The sequence below is a fragment of the Nipponia nippon genome, unplaced genomic scaffold (genome assembly GCF_047370975.1).
Source record: "Nipponia nippon isolate SJK-2023a ecotype South Korea unplaced genomic scaffold, ASM4737097v1 scaffold_4, whole genome shotgun sequence".
Classification (NCBI taxonomy): domain Eukaryota; kingdom Metazoa; phylum Chordata; class Aves; order Pelecaniformes; family Threskiornithidae; genus Nipponia; species Nipponia nippon.
The window spans coordinates 41203776-41225048 of record NW_028262358.1 but is presented as its reverse complement, the minus strand read 5'-3'; the positions used below and the strand labels follow the sequence as shown (position 1 = coordinate 41225048).

Here is a 21273-nt window from a genome sequence, read left to right as displayed (position 1 = left end):
TTTACAGGCTGCGATTCCTACAAAACAACCACGTGGGAGCAAATGTAGTTAATATGAATATTAACTTCCCAAAGAATTCTGCAGCACTACAGACAAAGGAAGGATATGGAGAGGAACGGGGATTTTCTACAGGTATGAAAGAAATTAGGTCTCCAGGTGCCACATTGCAGTAAGATTCATTTCACTATCTCATTCTCTTTGAAAAGTCCTTTTTCAGTGCTTGGACAGCCTTGTGACCAAGCTCAGTAGTATTGGATCACGCTCAAACTTAAGTCTTGTGAATTTTAAACAATGGTCACCATTTTTGTAATAGGCAGTGGGAATTTTATAAATCTATTATCCAAATCATATGTTTCTTTAGCTATTTGTTCTGTGTAGTGAGCAGCATGCAAAGCGACCCCTCCAAAAATTCTGCATGGTAACAAGAGATTACAAGTCATAGCCTGCATTAGGTGAATGCAGAATCCAGCCTGGGTGTTAGCAAACTGCAGTCACACTGTAACGAAGCTACCGCACTGACAGAACTGCTTAGACAGTTTTATTCCTTTGCTATGCTTTACAACACCCCTTTAGAGAGTGAAATACTATTAATCCCAATTTGCAGGCAAAGAAAAAAAGCACAGAGATACGGAGTGAGAAGTTTGCATTCCTAATCATTGCACAGTTCTTAGTTTTAATTCATGGCTCAAGTTTCTTCATCCCTGTTCTCTTTCTTAAAACAGAATCTATATCCCCTAAGAATGAGATTCTCAACCAGCTTAGACACTCTCAGTCCAAGTTAATGAAACAGTAACACTGGGACTTTTAGCTCCATAAGATAATGACACTTGAATAGAAATGGTGTATCTGGTAGAGTTATTTCACATTTTTGGCATTTCTTTCACCAAAGCGTGGTATAAGACTTCTAATCAACCAATACTGAATCTCTCTGTAGTGTCTGCAGTCCCCTGCTGCATCCCATGTACTGCACTTGGTAGCTTGAATCCAGGGTCCCACCTGTCTATCCCACTGTAGGTTTGACGGTACTTGTTGCAAATTTTATCATTATTAGATTTGTAAAAGGACGAGAGCCAGCTACTGACTCGAGTTCACTTTGTTGCAATGGGAAGATGTGGATGGAAATAAATCTTTTTCTCACAGTGGCTGTCAAATCCAAAAAAACCACCCCAAACAACCAAATTGCCACAGTGGGGTTTACAGGAGAGCAAAAAAATTGGTGGTGTTTTATATTTAAGGTTTATTCAGCAGTAATGCTTGAAACGATCAAACTTTTAATTTCTGTTACTGAGATCTATAACATTTTGACTCCCATACACAACAAGCTTTACAAATTCATGCTTTCTCACCTGACTTTACTGTGTGAGCCTACTGGTGGATTGATTTCCCCCCAGTTTGAGAATTCATAAACATAATTCTGAGATTGTGAGACAGTTTTCCTTCAGTTAATCATCACAGAAAGCACCTTTTCAGTGCAAGTTTGATCCCCTGCCTGATCCTTCCCAGGGACAGCCTTTAAGCTCATATTCACCGTTGCTCAGATACTATATTTTATAATGCCAATATAAGAAGCTAGAGAGAGAGACAGAAGAGTAGCTGGCATGTCAAGGAATCAGCTCTGAACAAATTTCTCTAGGGCATTTTTCTGGATCAGTCACTTGCAGTTTGCCTGTGGTTAGTGCTGTAAATAGGATTAGAAGGAAGAGCTAGGGATTATGCGGGTGGCAGTCTAGTTAGCAGAGAGACAAATTAATCACAGAAATGCATAGAAACTGCAGCACACACTGGGCTGGATAGGTTCATGTTTGAACAGCTGCTCTGCATAAGGAATTACCAGGATGCTCCTTAAATAAAAAAATTACCTTTCCTTTTCTTGGTATTATTCTGATTTTGAAAATTTCATTTTACCACTTGGATTTTTTTAATTAAAAAAATCTGTATCTGTCACTAATGGAGTTATCAACATACACATACAGGTCAGGCCACATTTCCATGGGGGTAAAGGCAAACAAACCGGTTCGAAAATATCATAAGGCCTAGAGTATCTAATATACATTTGTGATGAAAAATTCAATGTTTGAATATGAACATGGTCAACAACTTAGAGAAGTCCATCTCCAATTATTCTGCTGACAAACTTAAATTAAAAACAAGGAGGTCTGTGCAATTACTTACAACCACAAAATGCTAAATGCCACTCAAACACCACAAAATGCTAAATGCCTCTTGTCAGATGCTACATAAATGTAACTCTAGTATGAATGGCTATGCTGCACCACTTCAGAGTGAGAACTGGCATAGAAAAAAAAGTAGTTTAGGATTTTTCTGAGATTCAGAATGTGTGCAAATAGCATTTTATACTCCTTATGCTATTGGTGAATGGGAAGTGGTACAGATGACATCTGACAAGAAGGTGGAATAAAGAGAAAAATACGTTGTACATGCTTTTGTGCTATGTGCAGTCTGACATCAATAGAAAGGCTGTTATCAATCCCTCTGAAATAATTCTTACCGAAATATGACTTCCTTAGAATAGTGATAACAAAACATGCTATTAGCCAATGGATGGACTATCATTTTTTAACGTCAAATAATTGTTCTCCCTCACTTAAAAGTAATTCTGTATATATACTTTTTAAAAAAATTTATTTAAGCTTCATACACTAGCAGGATCTTCCCATTTTGCAGTTAGCAAGGAATTTGAGAGCTAGCTGTCACACTACCTCTGTTGTGTCAGATCCATGAGTACTAAAATCTTGGTGGAAATTTTCAAAAGACTAATGATCCCCAGAAACCTGACCAACAGTGAAAGTCTGTGAATTTTACTTTTAAATCCCTTATTTATTTTTTAAGAAATGCTTTTTTTTTTTAATTTTACTGTTCTCATAATACTGGACTTAATAAAAGATACTGAACGGGCTTTGAATGGGTTGATGTTTTAAACCTGTTTAATGAGCTGAGAGAAAAGCTCTTACATGGGTAGTTTGACCAAAAGTTGGACATGAATCGGAAAATATGCTTCGTGTGAGTCTCTGCTAACTATATCAGTCTTTCCCTCAGCCTGAATATGGGAGCAGGCAGCAATTTGCATGAATGGATTCTGAAAGGTAAGACACAGGAAAATTTTTGAACGGGTCAAAAAATGAAAAGAAAGGTATCAGACAAAAAAAAAACCCCAAACCAATGTATCTTACAAGCTATTAAAAAATAAAGTCCCTCTCATTTACCTTAAATTTTCTGAACTGAATTCTGACTCCAGGAATTTGAGAAACTGCTCTCTTCCCACAGGGTCTTTCAAAGCTTCATCCATGCCAAATCCCCATCGTTTCACCCTCTGCTGTCCTGGCTCTTTGCTACAGAAGTAAAAACAACAGAACTTACAATCAGCAATAGTCAGTATTCTAATACTCTGTGTTCATAATTTAGACTAAGTCCTAAAGTTCAACCACAGATTTCTCATGTTCCAGATTGCTCATATCTGTGCAACGTTCAGAGATGAGCAACCAGGCTGTTAGTACTTACAGAGGATGAAGGTAATACGCATGCATTTACATAGAAGAATAAAGACTTCCAACTAGCAAATGTCACCAGATTTTAAAAGGTGCCTTTTTTCCCCACACTGGAGCCCTGGAAACTGGTTACTGTAACTTTTTACGCAGATTTAATAATCCATAGCTCTTCCCATGTTATGAAACTGTAAAGCTGGAAAGACCAAGAGGATACTGCATTGCCCTTCTGCCTCAGTATCTTCCTGCAATACCTCTGTCTGAAATCTTCACGTTTCAAGAATGGTATACCCCCTTACCCCAAAAGAAGAAATAAAATTATATACCTTGCTTCCAGTTCCCAGAAAGTGGTGTCGTCTGATATCCAAGGGTTTGAGGGATCAGGGGGCACAAGAAAAGGATCGTATTCCAAATACTGCTCTGTATAAGCTAATAGACTAGGAAAATAAAAGCATCAAACATTGTCATGTCAGGAGGTGAGGAAATCTGATCAGGTTACCCCAGTTAAACAAGTTACCTTGCATCAACTGAACCATGGCAACCAGGTGTGCACACATGCAGAAGTCAGCTACAAGCTCAGGCTAAAATAGGTTTGCTCAAGCCTTTTAAAAGTGGACCCCTGAAGAAGGAGAGGTGGCTCAGGTCTTATCAAGAGCTGAAATAAAATAAACAACAAACTTCCCTAACACTTCCACATAGCTCCTCCTAGGGCTCCTTTAGGCACTCATAAATTAAATCAAGCAACCTCTTCCATGCACATTTGCTTTCATAAAGGAATATGTTTTATACCCCTACGGTTTTAATTATCAGTTCCTTTAAAATCTGTTTTAAAACACTGCATGCTATTCAGGTCATATTTATTGGCCCTGCAGCTGCTGGGAGTCCTTTTTTCCTCTTTTAAATACAGTTAATATTTTTATTATTTCCTAATCAAATGGCACTACTCCCAAGTTTATTGCTTTCCAAAAAAAACCCCATTTTTTTTTCCAAATTCTTCAGCTTTCATGAATTGGTCTGACCCAGCTGAACACACTAAAAAAATTGCTTGTATTCTGGTAATTTACATCTCCCATGCTCTTATTCCCACTTTCCATGTTTCCTTTTGCTTCAAAATTATTGAAAAATTATTGATAAGTGAGGGCAAATATTCTTTCTTTTCATTCCTATTTATATTACATTTAGTCTGTATTCCATTTTTACTGTTCAGCAAACAGAAATTCTTAACCTGTTCTCTTTCTAAATATATATTTATATATGTTTGTACGTGTATGCATACATACACATATGTAAGTGGACACCCATGCACAACATATACGAGAAGATGAAGAACCATTTGTATTTGGCTTAATTTCCTTTACTAAGTCTTACGCAGCTCAGTTTTCTGCAATTTTCACTATCCCTGCCTTTGATGTGCAAGATAAACCCTTCCTTTTCTCTACCTCTTCTCTACCTAAGCTGTAGTTAATCTTTCTGAGGGGCTTTTTATTTTATTTGCTTTCTAGCCCTTTCCTGACAAATTTTGGTCTTATTTGGAGAAAGATTCCTACTAGTGTAACATCCTCTGAACCGAAGTAAGCTCAGACTCACTTTGTTCAAGCACCGAGCTCCTCACCCAGCCAGCTCTGCCAGCAGCTCCCTTGCTTTGTCAGTGATTGCCCTTTTGAAATATCAAAACAGTAACCCCAGACCTATTTCCATTTAGCCTCCCTGCCAATGGAAGGTGAAACTTGTGATCACTTGGTCAGAGGCTCTTTCAGTGACTCTTGGGTTTACCAGAAATGTATCATGGAATACCTGGGCCATCTTTTATCAATAAAAGAACTTCATACCTCCCACTTGAAGTAAACTCTCATCAGTTATTTCTGACACCTGAGCTCCCTTGTCTCTCTTTCTTTGAAGCTATTTCATACTGACATTTTCCCAATAGTTATCAGTCTAATTGAAAAAAACAGAAGATGTGACAATATACTTACCTCTCTGCAACTTTTGACATTTTTAATCTATGTCTGTCTAATTGCATTTGCCAGTGCTTAATCTGCAAGAAAGGAAGGCAAAGAGTGTTATGAGTAACTCATTGCTTGAATCTATTTCCATAACTTTTTATTAGGGCTGTAATTTAACCTTAATTTATCTTAGGGCACAGAAGAGAAATATATCTGAGTTAAAACAACATTTCACCAGTGTAGTTCTAAAATAAATGGAATTTTCCATCAAAGACAAAAGATCATACAGAGACAAAAAAGGACCCAGTGCAACATTTTCCCTAAAGATTCATCAAGAAAAATCCAATTAGCCTTTTTTTATGATTTTTGAAGAGAACTACTAATTCTTCAGACATTTACCTTCTCCCAATTCTAACACCTCAGGAAAGATTAATGAAGCATGAACAGTAGATAAATGTGTGAACCCATGTGTGCATACACGGAGAGGTAAGTACACCCCCAAACCTCGAATCAGTGTTGAAAGGAAGAGCGAGCTGTCTATTGCTGAAGGAGCTAATGGGCTTAGCTATGCAAAGAACCCACTAACTGGCCTGCTACTAACTGCCTTTAACTGTTTAATGCAAGATACAAAAAATGTCAGGTTTTGTCTCATTAGTTTTAATACAAGTTACATACCTAAATCCATAGACCCTGAAACAAGCAAAAGGTTTACTAAACGTTTGCTAGATCTGTTCTGAACAAACAATACGATAATGTTTGATAATCCATAATAATTTTTGGTTTAATACCTACTTTCCTAAAAAGTTCATTTAAAAGTACATGTTTGTAGTTATTTTTCAAACCTCTTGGTGTAGTTCATCTTCTGTGGGTGGCTTAGTCTCTGGTACTGGTGTGTGGGTAGGGCTGTGACTTCGAATGTCGTTTTGTAAGCCATAGACAGACTACACAAAAAATACGGAACAATGATAGTTGCTTTCAGACAATGCTTTCTACACATAGCCATAGTAACTGTGATGTTTTAGTACAGCGTGCTCAAGAAGTTAGCCAAGATCATCTTATTCGGAAGAAACTGCAAATAAGCCATGCACTCAGATAAAATTGTGCTTCTATATCATGGTGTAAAATAAAGACTCCCCAAACCCCACAATTTCATAATGCCATAGAACACAGGATCTATTTTTATTATGTCTCTATATTAGTAATATAATAAACATGGGGGTAGTATAGTAAACATGGGGGATGACACTGAAAGGCAGCTATTACAGTAAGTGGAGATGACTGGTAGGAAAAGAAGAAAGAGTATCCTGAAAGGTAGACTATCACAATGGATTATTTGGATGACTCCCAAATTTGCAATTACTGCTTGGTAAATTACGCTAATCTGGACCTTTCACTACCATAAATAAACTAAGCTAAAACTTCCTCTAAATCCACTTTCCTTTCTAAAACACGTTTTTCCATGGGTTGACATAAAACTATACCTCAAAGGGAGTACTTTAAAGTTGGAGTCAATATACATTATTATGATACAAAGGATTTGAAAGAAAGTGTTGTTCCAATCCATCTATACATCCCTAGGGAATTTACACTGTTCATGTCTGGATCCTAATTTAGATGAAGCTAATTTCCTCCACAATTTCTGGCCATTCATTTGGGGCATAATTATAAACTAGAGACACCCTTTTCATTAAGGCCAGCACAAGAATAACTGCTGTTAGAGTTTACACTGCATTTTTAATTTATTTTTCCTTAATTACTGACAGAAACATTTTAACATGCTTTATTCAGTCTGGTAAACAACACGAATAAAGCACGCAAAAATGAATTTTATTTTCATATTCTCTGTGTATTTCTCCAAAGCCTTTCTTACGTGATAGCATTTACCTAGCATTAGCAAATTTGTTAATACTAATTCATTTAAGAGCTTATGAAATAATAACGTACGTTCAAATATTTGTTCTTTGCAGCTGTAAGAAAAAATTGTTTTAGGAAACTATGGAACTTCGTGCTATAAATTACATCCAACTCCTGCTTTTGATATAATAACAGTACTTACCTTTCTTGTTTTATGTGGGTTTCTCATTCTTGAAGATTTTTTTATATCCACTTCAGTAGTGTTTACACATCCAGGCTATTAAAAGAAAAAGAAAGTAAAGCACAACGATAAAATCTGCGAAGGAACTTCATACTATTTTCATTGAGATACTCCTCTTCAGTTTGTAAGGCTAAGAAAATAAATAAATAGAGGCATATAATAACTTGATGTCCTTCTGCAATAGTCCCTAAAACCTAAATAAAATAGAGTCTAAGAAAGCATCTCAAGTACCATTTTGTCTGGCTTATTGTAAGAGAGATTCTTTTGCTATTCAGCGTTGTTTGCTGGACCCTATGATGTTTTTTAGGACAAGTTTTATTTTATATCTTTATGCTGAAATTACTAAAAGCAATGTGCAGAGGAACAGAAAATATCCAAATGCATATTATAAGACACACTTGCAGCACAGACAGGTACTAATTCAAATTAAATTGCTGTTGGGAGTACTTGGGAATTTTGGAGTGAGACAGTGAAGACCACATGCTTAGAGCTCATGACATCGTGAATTTGAAATAAAATAAATTATCAAAATAACAGAAACAAATCACATGTTTCTCCTTTCGTTTTGCCAAGGAAGCCATACAATGTGCTTTCTAGCTATCCCTCTAAGAAGCATGGTTGACCTAATGAGACAAAATAAATAGAATTGCGCAATAGCCACCTCAGCTGTGAACCCCAGGCTCCCTTCAGGAGCATCTGGGTTTCGGTCACTTTTTAAAATATGATCTTTTTTTACAAAAGATTAAAAAAATATGCCAAGATGGGACTTGTTTCTTCAGAAAAGAAAAGGAAAAAAAACCAACAAAAAAACCCCAGGCTTCAGCAGAAGACTGGCAGTCTAAACAGAATGACTCAACACATCTGATTTGGCCTTCAAAGATTCATTCTCACAACTCTGTTGCTTCCCAAAAGACACAAGTCCTCTAGTTTCTCCTAATTCGTCTTCGTTTGACACTTCCCTTTAAGTATGAGCTCTGCAGAAATCTGTTCTTTACCCATTGCTGGAAACAACTAATAGTAAGTGTTATGCTCTCAGGTGAGTTTCACCTATCGATTTTAGAGGGATTACATTTGGCACCGAGAGTGGGAAGTACAAAATCTTCTCTCTAGTAGGAGCAGATTTTTAGTGAAAAGTAGGTTGGGTTTTTTTATTGGAAGTAGCTAGATGTAGAATTTACTTGCCAGACAACCAAGCTAGACTTATTATCACACCAATGATACAAGCTTTGTCTTCTTATAGTAATGCAAAATGCTTGATGTGGCTGTAAATCTTCACAGACAAAAATTTTAAACGTTTCTTATATAGGCAGAGCCAAGAAACAAATACATTTAATTAAACAGGCCAATGGTACTTTGCCTCTGGAAAATATTTTAACTAACAGACTGATCATTTAATCCAGTATGATTTTTAAATTAATAAATAAGTTTTTATTTTAAAGTAATCCATTAATGTGTGCTTGATCATATTACATTTGCAGTATAAACAGTTCCTCATCACTAAGAATAAAAACAGGCACTTAGATAGCATTCTCAAGACTGCATCTGACATGCCTGTTGAGCTAGATTTGGGAAGGTACACTCTGTGCTTGTGAACAAAAATGGTAGTTTTTTAACTCAGAATAACTTGTAATTCTCAAAGACAATGACAGGTTGAAAAATACAAAATTCTGCATGATGGTCAATTTAAAGGCAGAAAGCAATTTCACAGGGCAGTATACTGAGATATGAAGTTAAAAAAACCCCAATGCATCTACTTTAGGATTATGGCAGTAGTTGGCAGTGAAGACATGGGCTTTTAATAATATCTACAGCCCTTGAATGCAACCATTTGAATAGCAGGCACACTTACGTAAGGCACAAACTGTTATTTGTTTAGCTTTCAGTTATGGTTTGTTAAAAGCATGTCTTAAAAATGGAGAGGGAAAAAAAAGGCAAAAAAAAAGAAAGAGCATAAACCTCATCCAAAGCCTCTCATTTTCAAAGATTTCAAGTCTACCAGCAGTAAATTGGTATGAACAGATCTAGCACCTTGCCCAGGTAACTTATATGCCAGAGCTGTGCAGACTGATGCAAGGGACACAACGAGAAATTCTGGGTGATTTTTAGGAATGAAACAAGAGCGAAGCTTTTGCTGGTTGGAAAGAGACCCAACCCAGTCCTGACCTTCTATAGCATCTAGTGGATTCTTACAGACACCTGGCTGTTTAAAACCTCTCACGCTGAAGTAAAGCTGCTGTGGCGTACTTCAGCAGGGGCACTCACGAGAGGCTGTGAGGGCAGAAACCGGACCAAGGTGTGGCCGAAGGGAAGCCGATAGGAGAGCAGCAGCAGGAAGGTACAGGCTGGGAAGCATCAGGGAGCTTCAGTGCAAAAGGGAAGGCAGCTAAAGGGCGTATCACTACTCTGACAACCTGGGGTAACAATAGGCGTTTAAGACATATATCATGACCACTATACAATACCGTTCTCATAATTTGATTTAAATTATATCACTGGAAGTACCTAATGTAATTGGGGCCACAATTCATGTTTTCTTCTCAACTGAAGAATATTTATTAAAACGATACTTGATATGAGATGGGATTTATTGTTTCTCCAGTGCTGCCACACTTCATCTGTCAATTTTTAGGAATAAATATCAAACATCTATTCAATTAAAACAAACATAAAAGCTTGGGTTATTTGAACATTTTGCTAAAATAACTCAGAGTCTTTGTGGGAAAACCTTTGCTGGACAACATTTCATTTTATTTGTATGCCCCCACTAACATAATAAGTATGTGTTTGGATACAATTACATCCAGCTGTGTGTTGCTTTTTTAACTGGACTACCATAGTTCAAATAGTGAGATGCCTGTCAGAGTGCTCTGCTGCAAGATTCCCATTTAGTGTGTAGTATATAATTTGCATACTAATACTGTAAATAGTTTTCAAACAGATTTCCTGGAAGACTTGAAACCTTTTCTATATATGTAAATAGAACACTTGTTTCTTTCAGGACTAATATTCTGTATGAAAACAGTTCCCCCTCCACACACAGTGAGGGAAGTCTTGTGACCTTGTTGAAATTATCATACAGCAAGATCATAACCAGGGTAGAATTTGGCCTTCATCTGTTTTCAAATAGCTGGCTGAAAAACTGTCATATATTCAAAGGAAACTTAGTTTCTTTTCATCCGTTAGCATGCCCTTTTCTCAAAATACAAATGCAATTGTATTAATTTACAGCAAAGGACATGTCAGTCCAGTCATGATTAATTCACTGCTGAGATAAATGGATGCAGATAAATAATATAAAAACCCACATATAGAAGATTTTTTAATCCCTGCTTCAATTATTGGATAATCATATTAGTATGAATTTCAAGCAGCACAACTTTCTATTGATGCTGTCTAGGAGGCTGCATAATAGGATGCTGCCAAGAAACACAGTGGAAGGAGGAAGCCTCCTCTGCAAGGAGAGGAGGCCCAAGAACACCAGGTCCAAGAACTTACATGCTTGGATCTGGCTACAGCCAACATTTGAAAACAACAACGACCTGAGAGTATGTTTAGTTAAAAAAAATCCACTTGATATTCATAATCTTTCCCTGATAACTGTGGCAACAGTGAATTAATTAATTAAGCCCTTGTAATAGTGCTAACAGTGAATTAATTTTTTTGACACCTGAAGCAACTCTTTGGAAGAACTTATTGTTTACATCAAATGGGATGCTTTAGCCATGGTACATTTCCATCCAAATAGTGCAGAATACCTAATATTTATAGCCTGTTTGCTGTACAAACTTGCACACTGCAAGGGCCCTTTTTATGGCCTGCTCACATAGCCAAAATCAATTGCTATCAACACCTTTTTGTGTAAAAATCTCTTTGCTATGATGTACTTGTAATTCTAATAGTGTGAAATCCTCAACAGAAATTAAATTAATTTTTATAATGACATCAGTTTAAGTTTTGATCTTTTTTTCTTTCTTAAAGAATATGGCAATATAAGTGTGAATCTACTTAAGCCAGAATAACCAGAAGTTTTCTTTTATCTGAGGCAAATACACCAATGTATGTGGGAGGGAATAAGCTCATGCATTGCAATAGGCTGGGAACTGTCTGTATTGCTGCTCTATAGAAAATGATCTGAGGGAGAAGCTGAACATGAGTCAGCAGCATGTCCTTGCAGCAATGCAGACAAACCACATACCCAGCCGCATTAGCAATAGCATAGCCACCAGGCACAGGAAGCAGATTTTCTTTCTACTCAGCATCATGAGGATACATCTGGAATACCAAGACTAGTTTTGGGCCCCATAAACAAAACTAGAAATATATTCAAAATGCAAAAGTCCAGTGGAAGAACAGACTTTTTTCTGTTTGCAAAAGGGGAGAGCTAACTGTTGTCTTCTGCTGCCTAAAGGGGGCTTGCAGAGCTAGACCTGTTGCAGAGGTGCACCATGAAAGAACAGGAGGCAATAGTCAGAAATTACAGTAAAGGAAATTCCAGTTAGCTATGAAGAAATATTCTTCATAATAAAAGGAAGAAGCTGCTTAAGAGAGGCTGTGAAATCTCCATCCTTGGTGATTTTCAAAGCTTGTTTAACCAAGGGCCTGGACAATCTTATTCAATTTAGAAGTTAGCACAGCTTTGAGCAGAAGGTTGGACTAGACGACCTCCAGAGGTCCCTCTCAGCCTACATTTCTGTGGTACAGCCTATGACCTTCACAAGCTGCAGGGATTGAAATTCACATAATCCACCTTACAGAACACTCCAATCAAGTATTCATGGTAGTGTGAAATTCGTCACTCTTCCTTTCCCTCCCCACAACAGCAGAAATGTAATTTCACAGCCTCTTTAGCTAAAAACGCATAGGTGCTATTTAAAATAATTACCTCATTTCAATATGCACACCCATAAATTCATGGTGCATTAAAGCAGTAAATATTTAGGCAGATTGATTCACATCCCTTACACAATTTCATTGCATTTCAGTGTCAATACACTATGAAATAGATCTTTTTATTTGTTTTGCAAGCATGGGCTAACTTGTTAAGTTTAATTGCAAAATACTAAATTTCAAGATCTCCAGGCTTTCAAAATTTAAACACTATAAATTTAAATCATGGACATGGATACAAACATGGCAGATCTTCACTTCCATTTGGAACAGATAAAGTCAGACACACAAACATAAAGACAAGGCAGAGATTGAAAGCTGTCTTTTACATTATTTGCAATAGCAGACTATCACAAATGTAGTAAGCTTAAAATCTGAAATTTCCTGAGTGCAAATGGTAGTGTTGCCTTCTCCAACAATCTATTCTGCTATTTCTGTCATTGTTGCTATTTCTGTCATTTTTCTAGGAAAGGAGTCTTCTAACCCTCAACAGTCACTATTCATATCACTCACTTCTAAAGTAGGGAAAGGAAGCTAATTAGACAGTGAATTATAAGTAGAATACCTGAGTTCATTTTTATTTGCAGTTTTTATATTCCAGTTTACCTGTGTAGCTAGCTGAACTGTGCGTAGTTAAAAATCAAGGGGAGAACAAGGGCATGAAAGATTATAAAAAGGAAATGACGCAAAGAAAAGAATTTCAGTGATACTCAGCTGAAAAAAAACAAAGGAGTTATTAGCTGGAGGAATACCCAGTTTGTCTCTGGTTTTGTGGGAAAGTTTATTTTTTCTCATACAAAGTCTAGCATCAAAGGAGACATTAAAATCCTATATTGAGTAAGTTGTCAGTAATGGCTAAAGCTGAGGCTCTCAGAGAAAAACACAGGCTATATTCTCCTGCAATGCACCAATTTTTCATTTCCCAGAGATGGAAGTTATTGGAGTGTGCAGAACCTGCTAAGGCTTATAAGGAAAGGTTGAGGTTTAGGTATAGATTATTTGGATATTTTGGGGTTTTACCTCATTTTACATACTTCAGGGTCAATGAGTAAAAAGGCTTTGCAGTCGAAGAGTTACACTATTAGTGACGTTGCTGGAGTAATAGAAAGTCTCAGAGAAACATTTCAAACGTGCTGAGTACAAGTGGTCAGCTCTTTTAACAGGATTTAGAAAACCAGCTGCTATCTTAAGGGCCAGTCAAAGGAGGGCTGGATATTTCCAGCCCTTTACAGATTTCAGAAAACTTTTTTTTTTGTTTTCCTGGTGGTTATATGATAGGACCTGAAAGCTGTTTAAAATGTAGCTCACTTTATAACTATGAGATCAATCAACCTCAACTAAGTGATGAAAAAAATAAACCCAGTAGCCATAGTTGCCAGAACTTGCAAACATGTAGGAACATGTATTGATACGGCTGCTAGGGGGGATCTCACTGGCCTCTACTGCCCAAGGCAGTAAAGCCAAAGCAGTGATTACAGGGACTGGGCTACAGGAACCACTTCCTTTTGGCTGGAAAAAAATCTTGTTACTTACAACTGAAGCACTTAATCATGGGTTTAATTTACAATCAACTAGGTGTACCTAATCTGAAACACTCTTATGAACTTTATTAGCCTCTCCAAAAGTCTATGGCTTAATTACAATTTCCATTTGGTTCAGCAGTTCTTTGAAAATAACTCTGAGAAAGCATTGGGACTTCTCTTGACAACATCTCTAGTCACAAGATCCCCAGTAAATTAGCAGATGTCTGAAGAAAGAGGAAAAATATTATGATGAGTTTACTTATTAGGGTACAAGTGATGGACTTTTTTTATTATTATTTTGCAGCTTATGCCCCATCACAAACGTATCATAACCCAATAGTTACAAACTCTAAACCAAGTTCTATGGGTATCCCCACCGCAGGATCTAGCTACTTAATGAATTCAGTCTTTGTTCCACAGTTGAAATTGATGATACCAGATAGTTTTTTTCTTCCTGTATATGTAGTGGCACTGTGGAATCATAGAATGTCCTGATTTGGACGGGACCCACAAGGATCATCGAGTCCAACTCCTAAGTTTTACAAAGTTTTGTAAGTTTTACAAAAACATCAAGAGACTATCATGTAATAGAAGGGACCAGCACCAACTTTTTTTCTCTCTGCTTGGATTTCCAAGAGTATGTATGTGTATTGTACACACTTTTTTTTTTTTTTTTTTTTAATAGTATCATATTCCCAACTTCTGCACAATTACTTTTAACACAACTATCTCTCTGGAGCATGCCTTTTTAATTCAGGTGTGTGACTGACACACAAGCATTGTGACTGGACTTTTGATACCTGCCATTAAGTTACAGCGCTTTTATGGAGGTCCCACTTGCATTATAGTTCTAGTAAGAAGTAAACACAGCAAGACAAATATTTGGATTACAGTCTGTTATGGCCATGGTAACTTCATATACAAATTGTTATAAGTATATAAGTTTGATGATGACTTCGTATACAGTTTCTATCAAGTTTTCACCTCCCTAGAACTTCTCTAAAATTAGCTCACAATTTTTCTAGTTTTTCCTATGGACTCTCTCTTCAGTTAGAAATTAGCTCATCTTGGAAGTACAGCTATACCTTCCAATTAACACCTATAAATCATATTTAATAATTAGGAAGCAAATCCCAAGATTGTTCTCAAGTATAAATTCTGTAGCAGCATGTTTCAGATTTGATTCCCAGATGCCTCAGTAATCTGGCAGATAATCAGGGAAAAATTATTAAAACCTGCTTGTGCTATGAAAGCATTAGATATTCTCCCAGTTTCTTCAGCCTCTTCATTAGGTATCTTAAAACAGATGTGTTATGCTACTAAATACTACCCTTATGGAACGCAAGGTAGGGTAAGTAATTACAACGTACGGATTCAGTGTGACACTGAAATAAGTGAATACAACTTGGAACTGGACTCGAATAGAATAGCCTTAAATTTGGTTATATTCCTTAATATGAATCTATTTCTAAAACATGTGATACATCTGACAATATGCTGCAAATATCCCTGACTACAGTGATCTACAGTCAAGTAGTATTATGGAAACAAATTAATCATACACAGCTTAACTGCTAAAACCTGTCTATATCAGCTGATAATGATGTACAACCTGCTGGCTTTTAATTAAGTAAATATAGCTTTTCATTTTTTATTATTCATTCATTGAACTGATATTTCAGGCCACAGAATGTTCAATGTCAAATCTTATTGAACTGCTTCCTTCAAAGGAAGGGATTGTCTTAATTTGTAAGAATTAATAAAAGCTTTGTTAGGATTAAGTGTTCTCTTCTATTGAAGGTTTTAGTAGAGACTTATGCAGGCAGCATAGAATGAATTTAAATGCTCAATACAAGTCCTCATTAGCTAATTTCATTTTGACTCATTAAAGAACAGAGATAAATAATATTAAGTTCCAGACTTATTTATTAAATTGAAATGAATGAGCAATAAACCTGGTTGCATCATCCACTAGAAATATATTGATGCAGAAATAATGAATTCTTGATAAACTGCAGAGAAAGGCATAAGCATTTAAGCATAAAGTTAAACCCACTATAGACAGCCCCAAGTGAAGGACAGAAAACTTGCTGTTTGGACCAATTAGTAATATCAATACATGCTTGGTTCAAGGATTTATTTGAAGATCACTGACTGTTCTCAAAATAGCAGTAGTTCCACTGTTATTCTGCAGTGGACTTAATCAAAACGTGGCAAGGATGCTATTAATGGATAAAACTTTAACCATTAGTTGTTTTTCTTGTTTGCACAAGACAAATGAGGTTCAAAGAGCATCAGACAAAGGAAAGACATTTGACCAATTAGTTTGATCAAGCTTGTCGCTTGTTTGCAGCATGATAAAACTCAGATGGTTTTCAAACTAAGAGATGGGAAGTCTCACTTAGCATGGAACTTAGGATCATCTTTCCAAAAAAAGGAACCTATTCTGTACCAGTTTCCTGTCTATACCTATTTGCCTTCGCAAACTAGAGTTCTGATCTTTTCCCTGAGTAGTATCAGACACACAAGGAATTCCAGTGGCTGTGCAAACCAAGGACCTGCTTGGAACAGCAGAAAAAGAGATACAGAGAGATTTTCAAGAAATACAATACTAGTAAATTAAATCATTAAATTAATCCATAGGAGATAGAGCATCTTGAACTTGACAGGGATTCTCATGTTCTCACATACTTGCTTGTTTAAGGACAGATCTAGTGCAACGCCGGGCTTTTACCTTAAGATAAGAGGATTGTATCATATTGTTTTTAAAAAAAATTCTTTTAGTGGTCTGTATGTTAGAGAAAGAGATAATACGCAAAATGCATATGAAAACGATGTTGAAATTTAATTTTTGAGACAAGTCATGTGAAACTAAACTAGAAGCTGTACTAAGGAATATACTACTGCATCGAAGTTATATGGTTTATTCTTTTTGAAAGTTAATTTAATTTCTAATGAATCTTAATTTAGTATTTATTTTAATTAAGGCTGTATTAATGTGACTTTTGTGTATGTGAAGATTCCAGTATTTGCAACTCTGTGGCATAAGGAAACCTGTTAAATTTATCTGGTTTGTTGCCCTTGTGCTAAATACTCACAGTCATTATTGCTTTCTCAAATTTTTTCACCCCAAAAAGCAGGAAACTGCTGTTTTATTGATTTCATAAAGAAGAATTTAGGTTATTCACTTGAAAAGAAGCGACAACAGGAAAGTCTGACCACACGTCTCCGAAAATGTTGAAAGCAAATATAGGTTACATTTAGAAATTGATTATCTGCCTTTTGACTTATAAGAAGATCCTTGACAGAATGCTTTGGATTAAAGTAGCAAAATTAATTCACACAGAAACAAAAATCAAGGTATAAACATTGCACTTTCTCAAAGAATTCCTTATCCTTACTACTTCAGTTTATTTTCCTAGTTGCTACCAGAACTAGGTCTTACTAAAAACCATAACATCATCTCATTTTTCTGTGTCCTTCCACCATCTCATCAGTTAACTATTTCACAATTTCTGACCTCTTCATAATAGTCAGTTTTAACTTGAGCGCTTTCAGTTTGTTGCACGGTTGCAAGAAAGCTGGCTTCTTTTTCCCCAATTCTCCCACCCTTACTCAAGTATCAGACAAAATAACAATGCTAAATAATGTGAGTACAAATTCTTCCATAAAGGTCTTAGTTAGCAGGCTAGCTATAAGGTTTATAAACATCTGCCTCAAACAGATGCAAGCATGGATCATAAACTTTATAACCATTTTCTGAAATAAAACATTGTATAAGGCTTTGTTTCATTACCAGAAGTGCAATTATCTGAGACTGCCAATTCTGCTTTGGCTGCATTCCCTGTCTGCTGGAGAGGTAACTCCCTTGTAAGGATATACGGTGAAACAGGTGCAAAAGAAGACATGAAAATTTTGTGCAGATACATCACTAGAGAAGTCGGATGGCAAGATTCACATTTGTTTCCTGGAGATGTTAAAAAACTTTCTGAAAATATTATGATAAAGCAGACAGAAGTGTTCTCTGGCTAAACAAGTGACAGGCCCAGAAAAGTCTAGGATTTGTAGCATGCAAAGTGTGAAATGAAGGATTGCGCCATCTTAGCCAAGTTAAATTCAGTCTTTTGCCAAGTCTTTGAGGCTGATCTTGAAGGACAGGATGGAAAAGTCATTAAAAACAAAAGCAGTGAAAGAAAAGAAAACCCAGAACAAATAACCTCAAGTATCCGCCGCATGACCCTAGACACGCAGTAATATTACCTGCTGGCTCAGATGCTGAGGGTCATGTTCAGACCACATAAAACACAATTTTAAAATATAAACAGATAAAATGAGATTAATGGAGTTAGAATCTCATAAAAAAATAGAGAGAGAAGCAAAAGGTGTGGGACATGTGACAACATTTAAAAAATTTAAAGATTACTGTTTTCCTAGTTTGCTACTAGGAAACAATGGCATGAAACCCGCAAATACAGAAATCATACATATTTCTGAATTTTACATGATCAGTGAATTATCTTAAACCCACACTTGCCCTTAACATTGCTGCTGCCCTTACCAGACATACCCACCCTGGATACTTTGTCTTATTGTATTAAATCACGCAAATATTGGTTTTGTTTTTCATAGAATCATAGAATCATTTAGGTTGGAAAAGACCTTTAAGACCATCGAGTCTAACCCTTATCAATATTTTCTATTCATTTTTTTCACAGAGAAGCAAAACGATCACCATCGTTCAGCAAACCAGTGGTAGCAATGGGAACAGAAGTCCTGCGATTGGGTTTAACCAAATGGCAGGATGGAGGAACTGGATCACATCTTGACTCATGCTCATGCTTTATTAAGTCACAGTATAACTAAACCATCCCCAGAGTTTAGACTTTGGAGAGGGACACACACCAGTGTAGTTTTCTAGCACATCTTAGAAAGCTGTTGCATATTTCCCATCTTCCTTTTAAAAACAACTGCACACAAACCTGCTAAATATGACTGCAATGCAACCAACATTCTGACTGATGACAAAGGTCAGAGGCATTGGAGAAAATAAAAAGTTTTTTCAACTTCTTATAGTTCAGGGGTATACAGATGACTTTCAGGAGAAAAGGATACTTCCCCCATTATCTTCTGAATTAATCTGAATCTCAACAAGTACCCAACAGGCCTTTATTATGCATTTCATTTAAATTACACTAATGTGTAACTCAGTGAATTGTTTGTAGCGGCAAGACATCAGCTATCCTTGCTCACTGCCTAAAAGAGTTAATTTTACAGCAAGCTGTAGCTACTCTGCTCCTACTGTATTTGATATGGGTTTGAGGATGTTTCAGGGGATTTACTGGTTTAGTACCTGTTTGTCCCTTTTTAACAAATGTAAGATTATGGGTTTTAAACCGAGATGATAATTCAGGAAATCTATGAGTTCTTTTATGAAGACTTTAATCAGGAGCATGACATTTCTTTTCAAAAAAGAGCAGCTTCTTAATTTCTTTTGCCTGGAAGGAACTGACTTCCCCAATTTAGCTTGATTTGTTACTGCTTTTTGACTAACTCCCTAATCCTCCTAACCAATTTTTGCACAGCTCCATAGTCTGTTATCGATAGAGGTTTCAAAATTATGAAAATGATACACTTTCTAGGCAGGTGGAAAGAAAAGGAAGGCTTTAAGATATGTTTACTCTGTCATCAAAAAGAGAAATATGTCACTATATGTGAATAATATTAATCTCAGACCTATGTTAGGTACTGGCTATACCTTAGAAATAATGGCATGGACTTTACCCTAGGTCTGCTGCTCAGGATCTCAAGGGAGTTTATACAGCTCTCCCTGACACATTTCCGTGGTTTTACTGTGATTGGTATCTGAACTGGTAAGATTAAAAGTTGTTCAGGAATGTCTCTGCAAGGCTGCAGTACCTACAGTTGAAGCTCAGTCATGCTCTTTCTAGCTGCAAGCTAAGATCTTTCTACATAAAGCAGCAACTGGAATTTACAGAAATGACCGAGATTACACTCCACATTACACTAAAATACACCAAAATAAAAAATTAAATACATAGTGAAACTGCAATTAAGTAAATATCGGAGTGGAAACTGATCAGTGAAACATCAAAACTGTTCTCTTAACTGTGTCTCGAAAGAAAATTGAGGAACAGGTGACTATTTGAAAAAACTCCTCTCCAAATCCACTTTCTCGGGTTCATCTCCAAGCATCATCTGCCTGAAAACCTAGGAAAAAGTTGTGGGCGATAGCCAGCCAGCCAGCTGATCAAAAGTAACAGCCGTGATGACTTTCAAGCATTTGTCTGTCTCTCAGATTATAGCATAAATCTTCTAGGGCCTCTGTAGCCACCTGCAGGATTGACTTTGACTTGGGACCTATGAAACAGAGGTGCCTTTGAGGCAAATGCTCTTTACACATCAAACTTTTGTTCATGTCCTTTATTTTAAATTTATCAGTCACAGTGACATTTCTGATACCCAAATCATGCTCTTTTTCTGCAGCTACACTCTCCTGGCTTCAGTGTCATATAGCTGTTCTTTTTTATGTCTCCCATTCCTGTTGGGCACTGGTGCACTGTCCTTTTCGACTGATGGCTTGCTTCCCTCTTCTATCCCGTTCATCGTCTTAAAGTATCTCTGTTTTGAAATAAAATGCAGATTTAGTATTCATAGATTATATTCTATATGTAAAGGTTCTGTACCAGCACTGTAGCCAGGTAGGTAGAAACAAAGCAACTGGAGACCAGGACACCTGCGAAAAAACTCTGGAAAATATTTATTTACTCACCTAAACAAAAAAAAGCAAATAATGAAATATTTAGTTCTCAAAATTCATTTCAGTAAAAAAAAAAAAAATCGAGGTGGATTTTGAACAATACTATCACTGCCCCTAGCCTCTGAATTTTTATCAAAAGATGAAAAACTGTAAATAAAAATAAGCATTAACCCCAGATTCTTATCCAAACATTACCTAGTTTTCTAAAATTAGCTCTCCAGAGTTGCAGCAACATTTCTGTGAGTTTTTGGGGAGCTTTTGGGGGGTTTGAAAAGCCATTAGAAATTGTAATTATCTCTAGCATCACCTTCCTCTTTTCAGTCTGTTCCTCTTATTTTTTATTCTTTTTAATAGAAGCTTCTGGCTTTTACTGTGACAGTAAATTCATAACAATGTTCTCAAAATGAGTATTTCACTAGCTAGTGAGGGAGCTAGTTAGCCAATGCATGAACCTCTCCATTCTTCTATTTGTATCTCCTAAAGTCAGGAGCCTACATTGCTGACTGTAAGCCAGTCTTTTGCCTCTGATATTTCCTGGGTATGT

At 36.5% G+C, this 21273-nt stretch overlaps 1 protein-coding gene across 12 annotated transcripts in view; it reads right to left on the bottom strand.

Annotated features, from left to right (window-relative positions):
• The window catches only part of RGS7 (regulator of G protein signaling 7), a 290868-nt gene that overhangs the window by 37338 nt on the left and 232257 nt on the right, over positions 1 to 21273 (bottom strand). For all 12 annotated transcript variants that reach the window (XM_087774359.1, XM_087774358.1, XM_087774352.1 and 9 more), the window contains 5 exons: positions 7503 to 7577; positions 6289 to 6387; positions 5477 to 5538; positions 3830 to 3940; positions 3225 to 3350 (listed from right to left, as the gene is read on the bottom strand). In XM_087774359.1, coding sequence (XP_087630485.1) covers positions 3225 to 3350; positions 3830 to 3940; positions 5477 to 5538; positions 6289 to 6387; positions 7503 to 7577 — 473 coding nt within the window. The remainder of the gene's footprint in view (positions 1 to 3224; positions 3351 to 3829; positions 3941 to 5476; positions 5539 to 6288; positions 6388 to 7502; positions 7578 to 21273) is intronic.